The 25055-nt window shown below is 49.7% G+C and overlaps 4 protein-coding genes; 3 read left to right on the forward strand and 1 right to left on the reverse strand.

Annotated features, from left to right (window-relative positions):
* Positions 1-4477: 4477 nt before the first annotated feature.
* Positions 4478-6056, forward strand: GSTUM_00006610001 (uncharacterized protein; the record flags this gene model as incomplete). The annotated part of the gene is made up of 3 exons (XM_002838817.1): positions 4478-4573; positions 4666-4822; positions 4936-6056. 3 exons carry the CDS (start codon positions 4478-4480, stop codon positions 6054-6056), a joined length of 1374 nt encoding a protein of 457 aa, XP_002838863.1.
* Positions 6057-8482: 2426 nt separating this feature from the next.
* GSTUM_00006611001 (uncharacterized protein) lies at positions 8483-9787 on the forward strand. XM_002838818.2 has 5 exons: positions 8483-9126; positions 9186-9241; positions 9312-9478; positions 9544-9660; positions 9748-9787. The coding sequence occupies exons 1-5, from the start codon at positions 8782-8784 to the stop codon at positions 9762-9764; spliced, it is 702 nt and encodes a 233-aa protein (XP_002838864.1). The 5' UTR covers positions 8483-8781; the 3' UTR covers positions 9765-9787.
* Positions 9788-10915: 1128 nt separating this feature from the next.
* On the reverse strand, positions 10916-13738 carry GSTUM_00006613001 (uncharacterized protein; the record flags this gene model as incomplete). Its single annotated transcript, XM_002838819.1, has 1 exon — positions 10916-13738. One exon carries the CDS (start codon positions 13736-13738, stop codon positions 10916-10918), a length of 2823 nt encoding a protein of 940 aa, XP_002838865.1.
* Positions 13739-16465: 2727 nt separating this feature from the next.
* GSTUM_00006616001 (uncharacterized protein) lies at positions 16466-17245 on the forward strand (the record flags this gene model as incomplete). XM_002838820.2 has 2 exons in its annotated part: positions 16466-16537; positions 16659-17245. The coding sequence occupies 2 exons, from the start codon at positions 16466-16468 to the stop codon at positions 16827-16829; spliced, it is 243 nt and encodes an 80-aa protein (XP_002838866.1). The 3' UTR covers positions 16830-17245.
* Positions 17246-25055: the final 7810 nt, after the last annotated feature.

Here is a 25055-nt window from a genome sequence, read left to right on the forward strand (position 1 = left end):
CACACGCCAGATAATATTTCGATGGCCGGAGCATTGTACATCACTGGTATATTCTGTCTACCCTCGATTGGCCGTACCACTCTGAATATCTTTGGGTCCTTGACCATGGCTAGCTGGCTCTTCAAGTGTCCATATCTTCTTTTTAACAATTCTGTCCGGTACACCTTCCTTGCCAGGTTCCAGTCTTCCCTTCTTTGGCCCTTCCTTCTTCCAAGGTCCCTCACATCCCTTGCCATTCTTGCTAGATTTTCTGTGTATCACTCGCATCACCTTTTCCCCCTTCTCTATCTCTTTTGCTCCCCCACTATGTTCTTCATCCCTTCCCAACCTCTTTCCACACTCCCTTTCATGATCTCATCAATCCTGTTCCCCAACTCTTCCCAATTTACTCTTTTCCATGCCACTCTAGCTTCTTCCATGTCATCAGGCATTCCCACTTTCACATCCATGATAAGAGCATCGCGTTCCACACCTGCCTTCCCATCCGGCCGGATTTTCAGCCCCACCCTTCTGTACGCTACCTTGTCAATAGTTGACTTCTCTCTGAACATATTTCTTGTTGGTTCCCACATCTCATAGCCATTCCTGTCGATCCACTGTCCGATGTGTTTCCTATAAGTATTCAACTTTCCATCCCCTGAACGGTTCCCCCACCTTGGGTTCCTAGCGTTCTAGTCCCCTCCTATCATGTCCATCCCTTCCAGACCCTCCATCAATCTTGTTACCTCCTCTATCCTCCTTCCTGGTCTCAAATAAACTCCTCCCACCGTTATCGTCTCCAGTCCCATCATCAATATACCCTATAGACACCCATCCTTCCCTGTGTCCTTTCAACACAAAACATCCAACTAACTCCCCTCGTATATACACCTCCATTCTGCTCCCTTTAACAAAAGAAAACAAACTATATACAGTCCCTTCAATCTCAATTCTTCTCACATCCTTCTCAACCGGTGGATCCACAAATATAAACACATCCACATAACTGTACGAGTCCATCACCATCATCCTATTCCCAAGCGACGCCCCCACGTTAATTATGCAGATTTTCACCCTCATAATAATCCAAGAGTGACACCCATCCCCTCTATTTCCTTGCCTTTCCCTTTGTATCGTGCTTTGATGTGTTCTTCCTTTCCACAGTCAAGACAATAAACCCTCTTCTTTCGGTCGTCTCCCACAATCTTCCTTTCTGCCTTGTTTTTGACATCTTCCAAAGTTTCTACGTCCTTGCCCTTGTTGATTGGTACCACCTCTTCACCCTTTACCTTTGCCTCCAACACCACATCAGCCACAGGTGTCCTCCTCACCCTCCGCTCGGCATTCTTCAGTCTGTTCCTCGACTTGTCGGTGATCCCGGTTACCGTGGTTTCATCTGCCACCACTTCTGTTAATGGTCCCATCAGTTCTTGGGTGGACATTCTTCTCAGTCCAACACAATCCGGGTGTCCCGCATAGTGCCTGGTGTCTCCATACAAGTAACATTTCCTCTTTGTGTGTTCATACGCCCTGTTCACTGCTGTGCATGCGACTACTCGGCATTCATGTGCTGCCGACGTATGTTCCCCATGGCACCACCGGCACTTTCTGGGTGCTCGGCAGAACGTTTCTCGGTGTCCGACTGTCAAGCATGCGTTGCATAGACTCGGGGTTCTCCCTTCCTCAAACAGTCTGATGTCCCGTGGTTCCCCTTTTACAATCAATCAGGGACGTCCAGATTTCAACAGTCGGTTCAACTCCTCCAATCTGTCCTAAACCATTACCAGTCCACCGGTCCGGGCCCCTCTCGTCTTCATTGCCTCCATCCTTCCCGCCCATGAAGGTCTAGCCGCCACTGCTATCCCCTCGTTACTCCTCTCGATGTCCCCTGCCACCCTTTCCAATCCTCCCTTACCGAACTCGTCTTCAAATGGTACCCTCAGTGCGATTATTTTCACCTTGGGGATGTCCAGTCTCATGTCCCATCCATTCATTCTGATCTTCCTCATCCTCTCCCGTAAGGCTGGGGAGTAAGGGATCATGTCCTTCGCCTTTGCAGTCGCCAACGTGAGGTCGATATCCCCGTACTTGGTTCCGACCGCCTTGGTGCAAAACAACTTCGGTGCGTTCATGTCCGACAGGGCGCCGTTAATGCAGTGTCGCACCTTTTCCCTCGTCAATCCTTCGGGTAGTTCGTATACCTCGTCTCTCTTCCTCGGGGCCAACAGTTTAACCCGTCGTTCTCTCTCCGGTATCATCCCACCTCCCGGACTTAGGGTCCCCTGCTTTCTCCTTCTATCCACCTTGATGAATCCGTCACCAGGTTTTACTTCGTTCGCTTTCTGTGTCACTTTTGCAAATGACAACCTTTCCTCCGCCTTCTTCTTATATGACGGTACCATTTCCGATACCGGCGTTATCTTCGGAATCGCCGGTTTCTGTTCCGGCTTGGTAATTTCCCTCCTAGGTTCCGTTTTTCCTTGGTCCCCCTTCGGTCCGGCCTTCTTCACCTGTACTACCTTGGGTGCTTCGGGACCATCCCCCTCGGGACTACCCCTCTACTCGGGACTACCGTCGTATTCCCTCGGCACTTCCCACATCCCTTTTCTTCGATATCCTCCGAATGATCCTTCATTTGGTCGTTTTCGTCCCGTAATCCTGAAATCAATCCCTCCAGTCTCAGTATTCGGTCGTGATCCGACAATACCGATTCCATCCGTTCCTCCTCTTCACCTATCTCCTCTACCACCACCCCCTCCATTCTCTCGTCCTCCACTGCCGGCACTATCTGTCCCGCCTCAAAATCGTTGAGGGCTTCCAGCATCATTTGGGTTGCCCCCTCCGAATACGGCACAGTGTGCGGGATCGAAACCTGTGTCTCCGGCACCGGCGTGTCCTCCACTCTCTCCGGCACCGTGTTTGTCTTCCTCCAAACTCCCAACTTTTCCCTTATATCCTTCATAGGCGTACGTGGCACCAGTGCCTGACAGTTGTTCGTGTTTTCCACGGCGTGTCGGCTATCCCCCAGTCCGTTCCCCTCACTCGTCTTGTTGCCTCCCAGGTCCATTGCTTCGTCCAGTACGTAATCCTCGTCCGACGTGCAGTCCTCCTTGAAATTCCGGTATAACTCCCGATGCCCTGATGATAGGCTCCCTATCACGTCAATATCAGACTGGGGCCACTCACTGCTCCCCACTGTCCCTCCGGTCATCTCCGTTTCCATCGTCTCCCCACTATTCATGGGGGTCATCGTCTCACTACTCGGTACGTATTCCGAGTCCTGCGAATGGTCAAACAACACACCCGCCGAGGTCCCCTTGTCGATGCCACAACTTGCCGCATCTCGCCATCCTCATCACCGCCCGTATAACCACCTTGAGTTCCGAAATGGATCTCGCTCCCGCCTCTTCGATATGGGCTCTTAGTCCCTTGTCACTCACCAGCCCCTCGCACAACTCCTCGTGCACGAATTCCAAATGTAACCCTCTCGGCGCCACATGCGCGGTGACCAGCATTCTCGTAATCAAATCCCCCCTCCCCTCCCCTCCACGTCTGTACCTCTTCTAAACATCCCCTTAGACTCCCGGTTCCAAAAATGAAGCCTCACGGAATCCCACGATAGTTAGCGTTAACCAATAAGAATTTTTCACTCACCAATCAAAATGTGCCACAACAGGACTCCGGTCCAAATCAAAAATTTTCAAAAGAGTCGCGAATTTGTTGTTTTTTGGCAATTTAGCGAGGTATGTCTAATCATAGGTGCAGTTACCTTGCATCTCCATACAAAATCCAGCCTATTAGCATGAGTTCGACCGATTTATGCTCACACCCTAAGTACGATGGTTTAAGGCTTTCATTATGGCCACTGCCTGGCATAGCACACTTGCATCCCCGAATTAATCCCCCTTTTCCCCTACTCGAGTATTTCCACCCCTCCCAAATACCGTATTATGTTAAATGACCGACCGTGTGATGCTCCCTAATAATCAACAGTAGGATCGCCACGGCTGGCCAGCGCGGTTGGAAGCAGACCAAAAATTTATCCTGGGGACATATTGGGTTAACCGGGCGTGCCTTATTTTATTAAGCGCCCAACTCTAGCGTACTTGTATTGTACGAGTACTGGGCACGGTGCCCCGCCGCATAGCCGGCGGCTTAGGTTACCGATAGCTACAGTAGAGTGGTTTCAGAGGAGGCAGGATACAACAATACGATAGGGCTCCCCTCCACCCACTTTAATTCAACATTCCTAAACCCTTGGCCATGCTAGGCCTAACATATCTTACTCTCCTCCTACTAGGTCATGTCGATGGCCAGCAATTTGACCAAGGGTTTCTCCTAAATCAATCGATAATGATATAAAGATGCGTTGATTTTCTTAGCAACCATTTCCATCCTTATCCTTCACGGTTCTGCCTATCTTGACGATTATCTGCAATTCCCTTACTTTCTCCATCCAGAACCAAAGGCGCTTGCTCATTCAGTCTCTTTCTGAATGATGGTTAAATTCTCTTCCTTGATCGGCTTTTTCGGGCTGGTTACTTTGGCGCTAGCCGCTGACAGCGAAGCCTGGAAAACGAGGTCTATATATTTTGTAAGTATTCCTCTTTTTGCAAATGCCACAGTTGCAGAAAATCGGGAGCTTTGCCGTATTTTTTAACCGGCTGGGCTGTGGGTGGCAACTAGGTTCTCACCGATCGATTCGCGAGGACAGATGACAGCACTAACGCCTGTCCAAACTTGGGCGATTACTGCGGCGGGACATGGAAGGGGATGCAAAACCAGCTGGACTATATCCAGGGACTCGGGTTCGATGCAATCTGGATCACCCCAATCGTGAGCAGTAAGCACCGGTTCCCTCCGTGGTGGAAATTAAATAAAAACCCAGACAAAATTGAATAATCTCGGAAATTCTGGTTGGGTATTCACAACTAATAACAACCCCTGTTATCGCAGACACCCCCGGCGGTTACCACGGTTATTGGGCAAAAGACATCTATTCCGTCAACTCCAATTACGGTTCCGCAGACGACCTCAAATCCCTCATCAATGCGGCCCATGCAAAGAGTATGTACGTAATGGTGGACATCGTTGTCAATCACATGGGTGCCGGGGACATCACAACCTTCAACCCCTTCAACTCAAGCTCGTACTATCACAGCAGCTGCAGCATCGACGACTACAACGACCAAAGGAAGGTCGAGCAATGCCAGATCGCTGGGCTCCCGGACCTCAAGACCGAGGACAACACAGTGCGCAGCCTGCTCCACGGCTGGATCAGGAACCTGGTGTCGGAGTACTCCATTGACGGACTGCGCCTAGACACGGTGAAGCACGTGGAGAAGGACTTCTGGCCCGGATTCACCAGTGCTGCGGGTGTGCACTCTATGGGAGAGGTGTTCAACGGCGACCCGGCTTACGTCGGGCCTTACCAGAATTACATGCCCGCGCTTGTCAACTTTCCCATGTACTACTCCATCAGCGACTGCTACGCGCGCAAATATGGATTCCCGAACCTCGTCAGTCAGCACGACAAGGTCAGCTCTGTGTTCTCCCGTCCGGAGCTCCTGGGAACATTTCTGGACAACCATGACGTTCAGCGCTTCCTGAGCATCAACAACGACTGGACTCTCCTCAAGAACGCTCTCTCATACACCATGCTCGCCCGTGGTATTCCCATCCTGTACGGTGGTACAGAGCAGGCGTACGGTGGCGGAAACGATCCCGCTAACAGAGAGGATCTCTGGAGGAGCGGGTATGATATCAGTGGCGACCTCTACACATTCATACAAAAGCTCATGAAGGTGAAGATGGCTTCCGGTGGACTGGGTGAAAATGATCATGTTCACTTGTACACCACCGATAACTGCTATGCTTTCAGCAGGGCTAGTGGCCGCGTTGTTGTCGTCACTACTAATGGGGGAAGTGGTAGCAGCGGAACTTACTGCTTTAACACGCCAAAGCCGCAGGGGACTGTGTACACCAGTGGTCTCGGGTCAGCTGCTTACACTGCTGGTCCTAATGGCAAGATCTGTGTGCCCATTTCGAATGGGCAGCCAGAGGTTCTTGTGTCTTAATGTTTGTCCTTCCCGCCATATATACTGTATAGCATCGCGTATAGGAATACTAACCGCCTCAGAACACGCTCAAAATGATCACCCGATAAATGGGCAAGATATCCTCCCTATCTCAACTCGTTTTTTATTTTATTTAAACGTACCAGTTATGGCATATGCTCGGATTTTCGCTACAAATGGAGCTTGAATTGTCCAGGGCGGAAAGGGATCAATTCGGGTATTTAAAAGTAGAAGCTTAGAATAACATACAAGAACTGGTATACAGTTAATATACCAAACTAGGCTCACCCCGTCCCCTTTTAGGCTTAAATGCGAGAACCGGCGGATTTAGGCTTGCGAAATAAAAATATACCGTAAACTACAGCTATAAGGGAGGGGCACGGAGGAAAGGGCCTCTCGCACTATAAAAGTTTTACGCCGGATCAAGGTATATTTTTCCCATAGGGATTCATCCCGCAGAAAGCGCCGATAAATTAAGATCGGCAATACCGAGGGCTTATCATGTAACTTAAAACCCCAAACTGGGTCCTCCTTTTCTCGTCTGGTGGGTTTCCGGCCGGATACAGTAGCCGAGTATTGTATTTATTGTATTGTACTGTGCCATAAACGATGTAAGTTCACAAGAGGAAACCAACGAGTGACAATACGTGACTACAGATCTGTGCGGGGCAGAAAGGTAACGAGAGACCAACAGGAGCGAGCCAAAACCGTAAGGGTATGATACCGGATGCAGCTATATTCGCGAGAGCTCACTCACCTCTCCTAGAATTAGCGCCCAGTGTTCCAACGGACATTGCTCACTTGGACCATCTTGCCCGTCACTCAAGAGTAAGGGTCTAGTTCTGTCACTCAACTTTAAGAGCTAGGCTGCGTGCACTGCTTGTAGCGAAATGTGGCCTTCCAGAGTTTGCATTCCGGCCCAGCAAAAACAAAAAAACCACGAAGAAATGGACGACGATCAACACGGGCGAAGGATGCACCATGATTGAGTGCTAGAACGGCGAATGGCGTACGCGAGGACTGGATGATGAAACGGTTACAGCGAAAGAGCGCGCATAGACCCAGGTAATAATGGCTTAATACCCGGAGGTGAGAGTCATCCGCGCAGGCTACCCTCAGCCAAGGGATATAGTCCGCCGAACTATCGGAAAATTGTCGGGAACGTCCAGGAGGTCATCCGTTATCCAGGGCCGCTACCGAAGTGACTGGTATAATATCTCCCATCCAAGGTTCAGCTTAACCTTCATCGTAGGTAGCAAAGTACAGTACCAGTTCACATCGTTCCGCGAAATACTGGATACTCTTTAACCACATTGAATTTATTCCCCGTACAGAGCGTAGCGAGCCTTTGCGAAGCCTCCTTCAGTTGCTATGATTTGGAGGATTCTTTCGGGTCATGGTAGGCTCCCCAAACTCGCAAAACTCTGGTTAAGAAGCCTTGGAGGTGGCAATTCTCTTCAGGCGCAAGTGGGAAGCAAAGCTTGCTTCTTGGGATTAGACAAACGGCTCAGTTTGAGCGGCCAGTGTAACCTCGGTAATAAAGTAGAGGGCAGGTTTCGGCAGGGACACATTGAATGTAAGGGTCCCGGAATTAGAAACCACTTGTATCATAACCTGGAACAACGGTTGGTCCCCCGAACGGGAGACTCGGGTCACTTTCGGATCTTTTTTTGCCGCACCATGGCGCAGGTTCACAAGTTATCAATTTACAGGATTTATACTTCGGGTGTAAAAAAAAGTGGTTGTTCTCACGGCTCCTACAGCTACCTGAATAATTCTTACCCTGGCAGTGTCGAGCTGCGTGTCTCTCCCAAAAACTGGATTGATGTGAAATAATCGAGTGCGCGAGTCTTCCGCCAGCCAACTGCAAGGTAGCGAAAAACATTTCTCTGGTATTTTTAAAGTGGTTACGACGATACCGGAGTATGGTCACTGCCCATTAGGGGGGCTTTATGGATAATCATTTAGAATGGCTGCCATCGCTGTAACCGCCTTTTTGGCTGTGATAAGAAGTGGATCGGAAGAAGTGGGATGCCGTAGATGTGGCGGTTTCCGTCTTCTTGTATGATACAGTACCGGTATTACTGGTACGATATGGCGTAATAATTCTTGGCATGCGGCTCCTCAAAAGTTATGATACTCAATCATGTCTACAAAAGCAAAGACGAGGCATCACCCCACTATCGGTATTCCACAAGTACGAGTACAGTACCGGTATTATATGATATGGCACTGTGCGGTACGCCACTCGCACCAGCGCTCCCAAAATGACATCGCGCTCCCTTCCCTCTCCCAGATGATGTGTTTCCCCGGTCCGCAAGTTACCCACGACAAACCAACCAACCGGAGGTGCCACAGTTAATCATCCGTTCCTGACAAAAGGTCTCATCCTCGCAATAGTCAGACCATGCCTTCTCACACCATCCCATCGTTCCACGCTTTGTCACAGAAATCCCGACCGCCTCTCCATCCCCGTGGAAAATTCTTCCGCACTGGGCGGGATGACTAATCTTCGCGGGCCAATTGGGTTTGTTCCGATTGTTCTGCGATGGCGGCGGGGAGCGACAGCCGGGTACCCGTATCGTGGGTGGTCGAGTAGGGATATAAAATGGGGGGAATCCGCGACATATTTTGCTGACAGCATGATATTGCTGGTATTTGATTTCCTCTTTTCATAAAAAACCTTTACCCCACACCACTTCACGATATACTGCAGCAAGCAGAGATGCAGTCCATAGATCCAAAATCCCTCTCAACCCTCCAAGCCCGCGTCGCCTACTTGAAATCCTTCATAGGCTTCACCCAAGCCGATGCCGCGGCCCTCCACGGTGCGAGACCCGTCGTGGAAGCGCTCATCCCCACAATCGTCGATGCGGTCTACAAGAAACTCCTGAGCTTCGACATCACCGCGAAAGCATTCGTGCCCAGACAGACCGGCTACGATGGCGTCGCGCCGACAAAGGTGGAGGAATTGAATCTGGAGCACCCGATGGTCAAGTTCCGGATGGGCTTTCTGAAGGGATATTTGAAGAAGTTGGTTGTGGTCGATTACGACGATTTGGGGACTTGGGTATGTGGTAATTTTTTTAAAGAGTATTATTTGGGGGAGGGGGCTAACTTGCTTCGCAGGAGTACTTTGATAAAGTCGGGATTATGCACACTGGTGTTGCGGGGTTCGCTCACAGGTACGATGATTCCATTCCGCGCTTTTATGATACCCTAATCTTTCACGCTAACCGGTACGGCACTTCACAGGGCAAAGAAACCCGGCCTCCGCGTCGAGTACATCCACATGGGGCTTCTCCTCGGCTACGTCGTCGACCTGGTGATTGCGGCGGTCCTGGCTCGCCCGGACCTGGATAACGAGACGAGGAGCGCCGTTTTGACGGCGTTGAATAAAGTGATTTGGATACAGAATGACCGTTTGTTGCCCTTCGAGATTTTATCTTTTTAGTTTTTAGCGGGATAGGAACTGATGAGGTTATAGTGTTTGCGAGACATTACGTTGTGGATCTGGATACCCCTAATTCAATCGCTTTTCCGAAGAACGGGCTGTTGCATGGGTGGGTGGGGCAGATTGTGGTCGGAGTCGTGATCACGGTTGGTGTGTTGGGGGTCCAGACAATCCTTCGGGGGTCGTCGTAAAGTATAAGCTAATGTCTTGAGGTTGACGATGTTAATGAGGATACAGTGTTTATTAAATTGTAAGATTTCCTATAGTATTTCCCTTACGGCGCATCATGTTTTGCCTCGTACTGTTGTACTCTTGTTCTCGGAATCTCTCTACTCTTGGGTATTAGCGGGCTTGTACAGGATGTTGGATTGAGATGATTCTCGGAAGAGGATATACTATATCACACCTCGAACCTGTTTTCAATAGTCACCTAGAGCTTGCGCTTATCGCGCAATATATTTTCACACAAATTCCCACATCTCAATCGATTCACGACAACGACCGTGTTGATAAAGAACTTATCATATCGCAATTCACCCACTCAATCCGCCCATCGGAGCATCCGAGAGGCAACAGTGCACGAAAAACACATAACCAACCCACACCCGACACCAAAACCATGAGTATAACACAGTAACCCACCAAGCACCGAGCAACCACCGGGGTCCAAAGTCTCTGGAGGAGGGCGACCGCGAATCCCCTCTCCATCCTCCATCCTCCACCCCCCACCCTCCATCCTCCTCTTGATACCTGCTGACTTGCGCGGTGACGCACGTCCAGCGAATACTACCCGCCCACTTGATGTCCGCCCTTGACGCCCCAGTTTTCCCGACGGCGGCGCTTTTCTTGCGATCTTTGTTATTGGGATGTCGACTGTGTTTCATCGTGATTTGACTATTCACGGTCAGCACAGTTCGTGGGCTGAATGGACTCCAAGGGTGGATAGGGGGAGGATTGTTCAAATTGGGTGTACCCACTTGTTGAAGGTATGATACTGTGTATCATTGCATGGATATTGGTACTGTACCGCACACATGGGCAATGCATTGCCTCGCGCCTCTATCCTCAATTTCCCGGTGTCTACCCGAGTACCTTCCCGTGATTTCCATGGATAGCAGATGTATTGGTAAGCACGCTAAAGATTCCTACTCCGGAATTCCCTGAAACCGAACATACCTTATCTCACTCAGAGGTTTCGCATAGACCAAAGGGAAGAAAAAATCCAACCAATTCATTATTATTAACTGGGGTAAAAGTACTATACCACAGCCCGCCCCTCAATTCTCCCGAGAGTAAAAGCACAGCTTCCCGCAATCTCATAAGTCCAATAATTCTATCCGGAATCTTACCAAATACTGACTCTACCCCACCACACCAAACAAAACCAAAGGCAAGGAAAGAAACTCTAAACCCTCCAGGGCCCAAAGTCCGTCTCCCTGACATCCCTGAGCGTAACCAGACTCTTTCCCCCACCACTGTTACCATTCCCATTCCCATTAGAGTTGGCAGAAAACCTCACCCGCCCGATACCCCCCCAACCGCCGGAACCATACTTCCTAACCTTCATGTCCCTCCAAATTTTCTGCGCCTCGTCCATGCCCTCCTCAGCCTCGCCCTCGCCATCCGCATCTGATTCCTCCAAGCCGAGCCTAACGAGCGGCGCTTCATCTGGGAGTGACAAGAATGGAGAAGAGAATGATTCACCGTCGCGCCAGTAGGTAATTTCATCTGTGGCGTCACTCGAGAAGCTCGAGAGTCTCTTACCGCTTCGGCCCGTTGGCACACGTTCCACACACCTATCGCTGGCAGAAGTGGTGGTGGACTGCGAAAACCTCTTTTCCATTCTCGCCCTGTACGACAATTCCCTGGAAATATCATGTAAATCAACCCTCGCCTCAGCTCTCCGCACGCTAGCACAAATGGCCTGAATTTCGGAAAGGGCGCGGTCGGAGTTGGAGTACATGCTCGCGGCCTTCTGGCAGCGGATCCTGTACACGTATTCCTCATTGGTGATCAACTGCTTCGGCGAATTCTCGGGGGAGGCAAAGAGCTGCGTTTTCAGCGCGGGGGAGGAGTGCCAGTGGGAGTGCTCGTTGTAGCGGTGCACTTTTGCCGTTTTGGCGATAGAGAGTGTGGTGTTTGGAGGGTGGTTGCTGTGCTGGTATGCGAGTTTTACGGTCAGGAGGGGAGTTTCATACACGCCGAGATCGGCTTGGATTGAGTTAATCCGTTGCTCAACAAAGGACCACTCATCGGTTGCGTTGCTGGCATCGCCGTGGGATGTAGTAAGGTTTATTGGGTCCCCTGGATCGACTTTGATGAGGAGGCTCCGTTTTTCTCCCGGGGCCAGGCGGGGGTATTCGGTGTCGCCGATCACCTCCAGGATTTGCGAATATCCTGCACATCGTAGATGAACGACAACGTTCTGCGCTTCGCCAGGGTCCACAGCAGTTCTCAGTGCCGATATAATCTCTTCTACAGTAACACACTTTTGCTCGCCGTGGCCATCTTTGCTACCAGGCCTTGGGCCCATAGTGCTCAATGGAACACACCACCCAGAGGATCCCATCTCGTTTCTGGGCCAGAAAACGGGTCCAATACCGAGTATGTGAATTTGCACCTGTCCCATGAACACCTCCGGGAGTAAGTCTATAGCTCCGTCATCTAGTTGCGAAGTCAACAAGAATAAATGAACGCTTCTATCTGCTCGTGAATATCTCGTCCCGTCCGAAGGCATTGCCTTCAATTTCCTAACCGCGGCCATTACCGCTTCCTGGACGTTGCGAGAGGACGGCGGGATGCTAGTCTGCGGGAGAGAAAGGGACATGATATCTTTCAGTAGTTGCTGCCTTGCTACACTCCCAGAGGCATTGAGAGTGTATACGCTATTTGGTGTGGCGCATGGAAAGGTCATTACCGCGACCCTATCCCTTGCACTCTCCATTGACTCCACGATTCGTTTCGCCTTCGATCTCATACTTGAAAAAGATGTGCGAGAGGTATACGGACTGCCTTCGTCAGCAATAGCATAACAAATGGAAAGTAGAACTGACGATAAATCCAGCAAAACACCAACATCCATACCAACACCTTGTGGCTGCCCGGAATATCCAGCGCTACTACTGACTTTGCCCTCAATCTCAACCGATATCCAAAACCCATTCGGCTCCCCGGACCGACCACTGTGCGTAGGAAGGGTATCCCGTTCGGGAGTAACCGCCAAGTCAACTACTAGCATTGGTGGCTTCCACTGTCCACACTTTTGTGGTCTAGTTCCATCTCCCCCACCGATCTTGCCATCAAGTATTGCCAGAACACTGGCATTGCGGACACCACCCCCCGGCAGAATGCTCCTCCCGTCGTGTGAAGAGTGTCCTGATCCATCCGGGCCGCCCAACTTCCGCATGCTGCCCGGTGCGGTATTCCCCGGGAGACTCCCACCGACTCGCTTTTCCACATCGCCAGTGGTGTCTGGTTCGATGGGAGAGACCTCAGGTGGTGTGGCGAATGTGAGAACGGATTTTGTGGAAGATATGCTATTGCTCCTATCACTTTTTCTGGAATCCGCCCGCTTGACGAGAGCTTGACTGGAATTGCCATTATTGCTTTGGAATAAATCCATGGCCATCTGTCTCCATCCCCTTGGTGGGGACTTGGGCCGGACAGTCTCCCCGAGGACCCGATTAACTGTCCCCGATCTTCTCTGCTCAAGTCTCTGCCTCGCCGTCTTATCATATTTCGCACCTGTACTTGATGCTCGTCGCAAGAATGCATTCTTCCTATGCTTGTCGTTCGCGAGTCGATCGCTAGAGTAAGGAAGGAGGCAGGCATACTCCCCAGCACGACTTAGAGGATCGTGCGACTCGCATCCTTCTGGATGATTGAGTTCCATCGAGGGGAAATTTTCACGATGATAGGAATCGGCTGCCTCGCCGTGGTTGGGGATACTCGCCATTTGTCTTGTGGTAGGTCGCTGCAGCCAGATTATCTTCGCCGCACTAGAGCTTGATCCCGGGCCTTTTCCCCCGGCGGGGTTATCGGCGTCGTTAAGATCTCCATCTCTGCCAGGTTTACCTTTACCCTTACCCAGACCCAACACACCAGCAGAAGAACTGCGAGCCCTAGGACTTGGTGGAAAGTTCATCCCAAGAAACCCTCTCTTCGATTCATATTCCTTTTCCTTTTCCTTTCCCTCTTGCCTGCCTCCGCCTTTCTTGCGGAAGGGCATTGGGGGCGATTTTTTAACCTTCCTGATGCGTAGGGGTCGGGGTGTGATGTCGCTGTCATCTTCGATAGGCTGGCGGCGCGTGGGGGTTGTCGTGTCCGAACGTCGGATGTCTGAGGGCGTGGGAATGATTGGGAGGGAGGTGAGGTGACGGAGGGGAGAGATCGGGGGCGTAGGGTCGTAGCTGTACATTTTTATAAAAGCTATGTAGAAAACTGGGGTAGGCAGTCCGGGATTCCGTGAGGGTTTTCGCCAGGTGAGTGGGATAATGGGCAGCACCTCGACGGATCATGGAAGCGCAAGAAAGAGGGTTACGAAGTTGAAAAAAGGGAACTTCACAAACGACGAGGCAATTGCGCAGAGCTGTGACGCTGCTTTCGCGGCCTCGCGCGACCCAACGGACTAGATGTTATCCTAAAAAAGTATCGCAGGAACGGGAACCCAGTGAAGGAATCCATCTCGCCCCTTAAGACAACCGTACCCCGATTATGGCGATAGGTTGAGAGAGTAAGGAGGGCAAAAAATAAATAAAAAGGAAAAACAGTATGGTAGTAGGATGGCACAAATGGGGACAGACGCCTAATTAGCCCTTAGCTCTCGAAACAACAAGGCCAGGAAGCCTGAATGAGCAAATGAGAGGAGGTAGAACGCGGTATCTCATAAGAAAGGAACTCGCTCTACATTCTTGAACGCTGGGCAAAGCTCTAGAAAACAATAATCCTCTCGATAGCTTCAGTCAAGGTAGTGTCGTGCCCTCCCCACTCATGAGACCCTTAACCCCTCTCTGTACAGGCTCGTCCAACACGACAAAACGAATCTAGAGCACACCCATTAGCACTCTTCGCAGTATTACCCTGACAAAAGGATCGGGACTCACCACCCCATCCCCCTTCTCGGCATGACTCGCCTGAACAACCCTCCTGACTCTCTCATCACAACCAGCCTTCCACCCCCCAACCTCCTTCACGACAACAGCCTCATCGTCAAAGCAGCTCTTGACAAACTCCAGCACCTCCACAGTGCCCCGTCCCTCCCGTCGCGTCCACCAACTCCCCCACTGGAACAGGCCGTGCTTGAGCATGGGGTGCCAGATATCCGACGTGAACTCGATCCGCGGCGGACCGTCGGGATACCGCTCGGGGAACTCGATTGTGAAGGGGAGAACGGCGGATGCGTAGGGTCCCCGGCGGGGGAAGAGTACGCAGTGCCAGGTAGTGTGCGATGTCGACGAGAGCGAGGCATATACACCCTGGGGAGATGTGTGTTTTAGGCTTGCACTGTGAAGGTTAGTGAGGTCGTATCGAGGGAGAGGGAGCGCAGGGGAGGGGAACAATTCTACGAGGAGGTTTTGCTTCCGCGCGGTGGAAACCTGGGAGAAGGTTTGGCGGGGCATCTTGGTGATAGGATGGATGAGTGGCCGCCTTGTTGCATTGAGGCTCGCTAGATAATACTAATAGTTGGTTGGGTTAAGCTTTGTGCACGGACGTTGTGGATGCTTGGCGAAAGGGATGGCGCAGGGATTATCCTGTCCCGGACCGGTATGCATGATTCCTGGTACGAGATTCCCCTGGCGCACGGCGATGAGAATCGATACTTGTAGATTTAGATTAAAGGTGGGATAAGTATAAGCATTTTGTGAGAGGATTCTGTAAGCTCTCGATTCCGCTCAGTACTGGTGCTTTACAAGTATGATACTAAACTGCGCAAGTACCGTACTGCAACAGCAGCCTATCATGCTCTAGGTTTGAAAATAATTGCGGGTGGGTGGAAGAATCGGGAATGTCGGCGGGACGGGATACCGTAGGGTATAGGCCAAAGGGAGAACCTATAATACTGTCACTGTCATTCGTGGAGCTGGGAATGGCTCCGGTCCGGGGGATGTGGGAAATCTCTGGGCTTCCGCTGACACTAGGACATTGGTGTCTCATTCCTCACTCCTCACCAGGCGAAACAATAAGCAACACGTTTCGGGTAGAGTGCTCGAACCCCCATCCCATCATCCCTCGACGTTTATTAAAGCCACCCATATGGGAAATAAACCACCTGCATGGGGAATAAATAAGTGATATCTCCTGCGCTGCTGGAACCCTGGAAAATTCTGTAACGCCCTTGCTAGTCTCCGGGGCATAGGTTAATAGAGGGATCCAGCAGCCAGAGTTAATCCTGGAGAGATATGTCAATAATGCATGTGAGGGGCAGGGGCAACGGGGAGAGAATTATGAGTTCCAGCAGCTAAGACTTAAGCCAAGGAAATGTAGTTCCAAAGTAGTTCATTTCTGTTAACACGGGAGTGTATATAGTACTGGGGCTAACCTCATAGTCATTAGTTACGAGTTGGAAAGACGTGACAAGCGGTGGCTTGGCACATACATGTATTTCGCCTTAGGTAGCAGTGGTGGCGTAGCTAGGAAATACAAGAAGCAAGTTCCTTCCTCTCCACACATCGGTGCCTACAGGTTATGAGCCTTCCGCGTTAACTACGCACAGAACTACGAAAAAGCATGTTGGATAAACGGCCGTCAGCGTCGTGCGGATTTCAAACCTTTTTCTCCTGTTTGTCACTGTCACCTATTCCTACAGAGATTGTTTGCTTCTCGATCCACACATACAAACCTTTTTTTTTGTTTCTCTTCTCTTCTTCCTTCTTTTACCTACATATCAGAATCTACGGGATTGACTGCCGTTGCCATCTGCACTGTGTTTTGTTTTGTAGGGGAAGGGAGGAGCATCATGATTTGTCACTCAGGATTGTTGGCTGTTTGCCCGTTGTGGAGGGGTAGGGAGTTGGGGGGTAGCGCTTTGGTGAGAATTTTCGTCGCACCATTCAGGATAACGTTGTCACGGTTTCCCGCGATTCGCTTGGGGAAGACAATGGACTATTCACTGTTCGCCAAATGACCTCTAACGCAAGGTGACCGAGCAGATTGGGCAGGGGTTTTCAATCACGTTTTCATGTCAAGCCTTCTCGCGGTTTCGCCATTCCATCCTAGGAAGCAGACATATTTCCTCTAACAATCGTCGTACGTATCATATTATTATAAGTTCGAATTACAACCTCTTGCCCTCCCGCCTCCCTCTCACGAAACCCGCCTAACCGCCCGATTTTCGGTGTGTATCATAGTACGATACGTGAATAGACAAGCAAGAAACAACTACCGCACTCCCTCTTACCGATTCGGAACACCGCCAACCCCACCCTAAGCTATTCCAATCCCTATGACTGTCGGATCAACCCCTAATCCCTGGACACCTGCCTAAACTGGCACCCCAAATCCCTTCTTCCGCAAGTCATACCGCAGACAAATTCCCTCTCGGTAACCGCCTCTACCGGCGGTGTGAAATCCGTCCACTCAATGGCAAAGCTCATGCAAGTGGGATGGGCAATGAAGGGCGAGTTCGTGGATTGGGGGCAGGTGTAATTGCGTATATAAGTTGCGTGATTGCAGGCGTAGACTATTGCGGTTAGCTTGCACATTTTGTTTTTTTTGTTTTGGCAGTGTTGGATGGATAGAGTATGTGTCAACTTTGTGGTTGGGTGGGTGTGGTGGGGTAGAGGGTTGATAGACGGGGGGTTACTGGGATTCTTGGTGGGGATTATATAGGGGAGTTGACGCCTTGGGTTTGTCGGACAAGTCCTTGAAAAAGACGCTGTATGCATATACTATTCAACGTCTTCGTTGGGGTATTACTTGAAAATGATGGGTTAACTTAGTGGAATTGTATGAGACATTGTCACGAGGCTATGAATAGTATGATAATTTTCAAGAAGGCACGGTATACATCACGAGGAGTTAGAATACGACATTAGCCCTAACTTCCCGAAGAATATGTTTCAATTTTGGGGGCTTTCATTGGTCTAAGCCTCCAGTTTCAAGCTGCACCAGTGGGAACGGACTCATCACTTGCAGTGCAAGGTTTGCCATAGTGATCTAAACTAAACCGGGGATTCAAAGCACAAGTCCTAGAGTAAACCCGGGTTTACGTATCTTTCTCTCTCACGATTACAGGCACCCAAGCTCTCAGCTCACTGGATACCAAACTTTCATCTCAGCTCAATTTTTGAATCTGTATTCTGGCAGTCTGGGCGACGCCATGGCCGATCATTCGGCTGCTCCTCCTGCTATCGCTCGAAACATTCTGTTTGGAACACAGGGGGCACGAAACTCGATACCTGGGAATCGGGGGGGATCCCGGACGAGCACACCCCCACAACCCGGTCGACTCACAATCAAGATTCAAGCCTGTCTTGGCGTATAAAAGCACCCTTTGTGAGCCACCCGCCGATCGGTTCCCTTAGGTTTTTTTTGATGCGACGACACCTTAAGCCGGGAGTAATAGTGCAAGCAACACTAAATGTCCGCCCCACAATGCCCCACAGATACTGGACCCTCCAGACCACCCAATACCCCAGCTCGTGCAACTAACGAGGATACCGAATCCCAGATCGCAAACATCCTCACTGTAGCCGGTTCGACAATGACCAAAATCCGCCGTAGGGCCGACCGCTGGTCCCAGAGCCCCCGCAATCCAGAGCACAACCTCGCTCGTGCTAGGGATTACGAAACGCAGGCTTTCGCACAATTCAATTACATGGCCTCGTGTATTCAAGATTACTGGTCTTCACATAACGAACTTGGCACCAAGGAGTTCATTCGGGATATTGGCGAGGCCAAGGATAATTTGCTGACGATCTTTGGAGATCTAGTTTTTGAGATTGGGAATACCGGCTGGACGAAGCTTGCAAGTATCCAGGAGGTGAGAGAGGAAGAGGAGAAAGAGCACTGTTCGAGCGTGGCGGGGGAGGTGGGGTCCCCGAGTTTTTATGAACCGGGGGTGGGACCTGATGAAGAAGACAACAGTTTGGAGATTGCGATGTCGGCAGTAGAAGAGTCTACTGCCAGGCTTGTTGACGCAATTCGGTTTCCAGAAGGTGTGAGTAGTTCTGGGCGTGCTAGAAAAACGCTTCGGGAAAGGATATCTCTCAGCGGATTAGATTTCAAACCTTCGCAAAACGGAGTACCGCGTGGGACAGCACCGGTTGTTGAGAATAGGCCGGAGAGAAAGAGGGACAAATTCAAAAGGGTACTGCAGCGGAGACTTAGTTTCAAAGGGAATAGTAGCCCAACATCTTTCTCTCCCAGGTGCCTTCCCTGAGCGAGGAATACTTTTTAGATTTTCGCCTAGTTGCGACCTGCGCTGCGGTTACGAACAGAAACGGAACGCCACCTGATGGTCGTATGAGATCTGGAGTTTGTAAAAGGAGTGATGAGCGCAGGATATAAGTAGGATTATCGGAATATAAGATTGTAAGATTTAAAGAGATATTCAGTAATGTGTGTATAAATTTAATAACCGGAATTTTGCCGTCTTGTCATTAGATCTCTCCGTAGGAGTGGAATTTCGTCGTTCGGTTTTATTATTGACAAGATGGGAAGGAAATAAGGAGTGTAACCGGTACGGGTACTCGGTTATTAGTTTTGTTTTATGTTTTGTTTTAAGTATCGCTTTGATACTTGGTTTGTTTTAAGTATCGTTTGATACTTAGTTTTGTTTTTATGTATTGTTTTAAGTATCATTTTGATACTTAGGTAGTTTTACCAAAGAGTATCACTTGATACCTTTGATTAGCTTCGTTCATGCTAGACATGAACAGGAATTGTGTATTTAAAAGACTGCCTGATTCCACGATGGAAAAGGCAGACTTCGACAGATAGTATTTCAATATACTTGGTTGAATGGTTACTTCTTTGCTTCCCAGTACACCCTCGAAGCCTCCTTTAGTTCTCAGCTCTCGCCTCCTCTCTGGAAGAGCAGGCCACCTGCCAACTATTGTATCTTTTACCGATAACGTGATTAGCACCTTGCGAACACGTTACAAGGAGGTTAAAGGGTGAAGTAGGTGAGAAATGGATGTCAAGACAAGTACTCTAGAACTGGCAAGGCCACTAGTAGAGTAGAGCCAAAGTGGCATGGTAGGATCGTCGTTTTTCCTCAGGTTCGGATGGTATCGGGGGGGAACAAGGCAGGTCCCAGGGGATTCTCTGGAATAGGGTGGAGGTGACAGATCAGATTGGGAAAACTAGTGCCCTGAAGAGTGCGGATGCCCCACGTGAGGCGATTGAGGGTTTCTATGAACCAGAAAAAGTCACTTGCCACTCCTCGTTCATCAGGGACGATAATATCTCTGGACAGCCGTCAAGAGCGATGAGGAGTAGGAGTGGGACGGCCGATTCTGGGAAGGGACCTTTAGGTAAGACAGGGAAACATGAAAGAAGGTATGATATGAGTGGTCTTTCGTGGGCTTTGTTCGGGCGAGGAACGAACAGGACACCACAAGTCAAATTTCCTCCATGATGCGTAAAATCTCTAGGGTTAATTGAGAATGAATACGCATCTTTCCCAGGTGCAACCCCGGATTCTGTATGCTGCATCATGAAATACCAGTACCGGTGTAACATGATGGACCTGTCACTGGTCTTGTCTTGGCTCCTTCACCGGAAAACTTGTTAATCGGTATCTAGAAGGTGGTTGGGGAAGAGGTGTTGATTACAGTCGAGGGGAAGTGTAGAAAAACACCAGCGATCACTCCTTAACTGGATTCACCCCCTGGGTGGTAGTGGCTTTCATTTCTTGTTATTCCTTAGCTACTAGTCTCCCTTGTCAGTAATGATCAAGCAAGGAGAAATGGGTATCCCTGGTGGATACTCTACGTGAGAATTTGTGTGAGAAAAGGGGACCGATAAGAGAGGAGGAAATTTTGTAATTTGATAAATAGAGTGAGATTCAGATTCTGGGCTATTCAAGAAGGCAGAAGATTGATTGTCCAGGTTCCCATATTTTTCTAACTACATGATCAGGTCCTTCTTAATAGGACCTGTTTCCTCCAGTATCAGGTCCATGTGGGTGAAAATTTTCACTCAAGAAAGGGAGAGAAATATTTTCTCCCGCTAAAAGAAAAGATTTTTTACCGGTAAGGGGCAGAGAGTTTCAAAGGAATGAAATGAAGCAATAGATTGGAGATAACCTGATCTCCTAACTTCGCAATAATGAAACAATCAAGGAGACTACTCAACTGTTTGAAAAGATAACTGAGGTGACGGGGACCAAGAATTCAACAATTTGCGTAGATAGCCGAAAGTAATCTGCTAAGAAGCGGAAGCGTGGACTAGAGAAGTACATGCAATGGAGCGCGAAACTCCTTTGTCGTAAGAAATCCCAGGCCCGATATCAAGCCTCGCAATTGGGCCGACCCGGGTCCTTAATCGGGTTGTTTGGGTTCTGCCGCTGGTGGCACGGAATCCACCCCATTGGATCAGTGAATATACCGAAGCAACTCGACGAAGTGGGTGGATTCCGTGCCACCAGCGGCAGAACCCAAACAACCCGATCAACAGCCCGGGCCTACCCAATTGCGAGGCTTGCCTGATACCCGTACTCTCCGATATTCAGAAGGTTCTTTATGCTTCCTATATAAACTCTTTGTTTTGTCGTAGATAGAACGATAAGCCCAAAAAGATACAGAGTTCTCGGTATCTAAACTATTTCCTTAACGTCTTTATTCCTCCTATTCCTTAGTCTGGGTCACTTCAAACCTCTGCTTATAGCAGTAGCCTTTGCATACATGGATAAGTAAACCTTTCGCTCAATCTCTCTTTGAGTGTGCCATGGCTTCCCTTAACTATCCCAAACATGCTCCTTCCACCTCTTTGCTTCTCATCCTTTCTGTTTCATTCCATCCCATGATATCTCTTCTCTTCCTATCACTATTGGTCTCATCGCTTCTCTCAGCCCGTGACATCGCTACTACTCACCCCTCAACTCCAAGGTCGCTTTTAACCTACTATACATCCTTCTACCAGAAGAGCTTTGATGCTCTTCCCCATCAAGCACAAGATAGAACAGCTAACATCCAGAAATAGGTTCGTTGCTCTTGATGTACTGGGGTGATGGCATCGCGTGCCATAACGCCCAGAAGGTGAGGCCCCTCCATTCCGGTATTGAAAATTACAGGCACTTAGTTGTATCAACTTATAATGGAGCCTATCGCCAGCCCTGGGCTTTCTGCCAAAAACCCGGGGAAACGTCAGCAGCTGTCCTCCACCCGATCTTGCACGGCTCTTCTTCAAGGGCCCCTGTTAATGCAAACGATCCCCTACAATCGGGAGGACCTCCTGCTAGTGTGCATAAATGTTGGTGTTTTCGGATATGGGGACAACACGGCTAGACTCCTGGGAGAGCCCAATCAACAAGCATAAATATAAGGGCAATATTTTGTATATGCGGTAGACTCTGTAGTAGGCCTTGACCAACTAAGTGTGGGAAGTAGGGGATGTTGGAAATTATGGATGCTGCTCGGCATGCACATGATTCTGTTCTCTTGTCGGCCGGCATATCCGTCCGTCGGCATCTCTACCCGTCCGTCGGCATCACTATCCGTTCGTCCACCCGCAATTGGTTCTTTTGTGTCCATCCGCCCGCCCCTCTGCATATTCGCAGTACGTTCCTGGGGCCGTCATTTTGTTCATTCCCGCCTGTTCGCTCCCCTTCCTCCACTTGTTTGTTGGCGCATTTGCTTTGTTGGAGCGGAGGTTCTCGTTGTTCGCTTTGGAAAAGCGCTCCCGACGGAGGGGGATATGAACGTAAATGGGAGCTCGGAAGGCAATTGGAGCACGGCAGGGAAATTGGAGAGTCTTTGAGGAGTCTATCGCTTGTACTCTCTTTTGTTAGCATGATTAATAGCATGGGAGCGCACGGTGGAAACGGGGATGTTGTGTGGGAGGGGTTAGAGATACCGGTATGCGGTGATGCCAGGAAGGATAGGATAGGTGACTTTTGTCGTTTATTTATACTCCTGTCTTTCCCTGTCAGTTAGTTTAGTTAGCCATGGCGTCCTAGAGCTGTGAAGTTGTGGAGCGAGAGAAAAAGTTGTTGAATTGAGCAAGTTGCGGAGCGACCTTGGTGAACTTCCACGCTTTTGGTTGTGCAGACGCATTTAGTCATTGCCGTTTCGTTTCACTATCATCGTTCGGTATTGTCCTGGCTCCGGTTAGCCCATTGATTTCTAACAGAGGTTACCATGAAGGAACTCAGGACAGCCATGTATTGTCCAATGTGAAGTAGACCTTTATGGAGCTTCCATCCAGATAGTCAGAATTCTATCATACCTATATTACCAGCTTTCTATTGGATGTCTATGGGCTGTCGGTGATCATTTGGTTCGTGGTATGAGAGATTTTCGCTGTCACAGTAATTGATATTCTTGAGCACCGAGTGATATACTATGACCACGGTTTTGACCCTGAATTCAAGGGTAATGAAGGAAGGTTTCTCAACTGCTTGAGATTGCCACTGCGAGACGATGGCGACTTTAGTGGATGCACCGCTATAACCCTTGAGCGATGAATAAGGGCATTTAACCGGATGAGAGCAGAATTCCTCAAAGTTGGGTCAAAAAGCAATAACTGATACTAAATCATATCTGTCACGGTCCGATTTTCGTCTAGCTTGCATTGGAGGCCGTATTATACGCCGGTGGGTACTACGGCCTGGTTGGCAATTGGCTTTCGACCAGAATAGAGTTCCGTGAATTTAGCCGTCGGAGGTGTGCGCACATGGTGGGGGTGCCTGGGCTGTATTGCATAAGGAGTAACGCGGACAAGGGGTGTAAGAGTTGCTGTCTTTTACTGTATTGTTAGCCCAGTAGGTTCGACACTCTATACAGTGCTCCCTTCTCTACATTTGCCTTTATATCGTCTCTGGACCTTTAGCGGCTCTGGTGGGGCCTATTCGACTTGCTAAGCTGGGAAATGACCGGCATTTATCGTGAAATCTCCACCACCTTTCTCTCCATATCCGTCACTTTCTCTCGACATTTGTAGTGCGTCTACTCGCATAACTACTGGTTTATCAGACCCGCTGCAATTCCACGGAAGATTATCAAGTCGCTCCCGGTGACTGCTAGCACAGTTACACAACTCTGGCAAAAAACACCCCCCCTCATCAGTTCCTGTGGGGTAACAACCAGGCTCTAACTTTCTAACCAAAAAAAAGGGCCCTCTTCTCACAAGGCTCACTATTTCTTGGTCTGGACCCCCCCTGACGAGGAAGGGTCGGGGAAACATATTCCAACCTAACCGGGGGTGGTAGGTTGGGATACTGCAAATGCTAAACAGCAAACCGTCCCATGCGATGATCCTTATTGGAGCGGCAGTACGACCAAGATAGAAGCCTAATGATTGTCTAATGGCTATGGGCCGCCCACTACAGTTGTTTCTCCCGCCCCATAATCCTTCTGCTCGCCGCCCTCCTTTATAAAGGAAAGGATTGGATGGAGAACGCATGTTACTTCCAGTAAATTTTCCCAAAGTTTAATCTACCAGAGCCAGCTTTGAATCTTGTTTTGATCTGGGAGGTCGAGGAGATGGACCATGCAATATTTGTACTGGTGCCATCCTGTCTGCTCGGCCTCGGGGATGAGCAACAGTTCCAGCCCTTCTGTACTGCTACACAGCTAACACCGAAAGCCAACACTTACATGTATGTAAGGTCTTTGGTAGTATAGTGGTTAGTATTTCCGCCTGTCAGTTAACTCTGAGCGCGGACGACCGGGGTTCAATTCCCCGCCAAAGAGTTCTTTTTTTTTTTTTTTTCATTGGTCTTCCAGCTGCGTTCGGATTACTTTCCGAGAGGGGCCTATCTTGCAGCACTTGTGAAGTCACACCACTAGGACAAACGCGTTTTCTCTAGACCTACATTCACATCGCGATTTCACAGGTGAACGGCAATAATGGCTATGGACGGCGCACACGGTGTTGCGGAGTACACATCCGTGGGGGACAAGTTGGGGTTATGCGCGCTGGGGTAGTCGATACAGTGAAGGCGGGGACTGGGGTACTGTACAGGGTTGTATAAGGCTTTGGAGGATCGGTGATACGGGCTAGATTGGATGGGGGATTTTTCGTTTTTTTCCCAGGATGTGGGAGGAGGGACACCGGGAGATTCTTTCAATATTATAGTCTACTCGAGTAATTTATTACCCTCGTTGCGCCAACCAGCACACAACTGATATCGGAAGGCCCTTGAGCCCACCGCTTGCGATCTCTCTCTTTTTCCTCTCTGCGGGTACTGGGGGGATAGCTAAATAAATTATCATATTGAAGTCAAAATATCGTGGATTGGAGGAAGTTTGATGACGCGCCGCCACACGGGAGTGAGGGGGTGGCGGTTTGGTGTGGCTACGGATATTGTGGCGTCGCCAGCTGTGACTCCTCTGTGTGGTTAAGTTACATTAAAGCCGCCGGAGTTCTCAGACGGGCTTGTA

The sequence above is a fragment of the Tuber melanosporum genome, assembly GCF_000151645.1.
Source record: "Tuber melanosporum whole genome shotgun sequence assembly, scaffold_29, strain Mel28".
Taxonomy (NCBI): Eukaryota; Fungi; Ascomycota; class Pezizomycetes; order Pezizales; family Tuberaceae; genus Tuber; species Tuber melanosporum.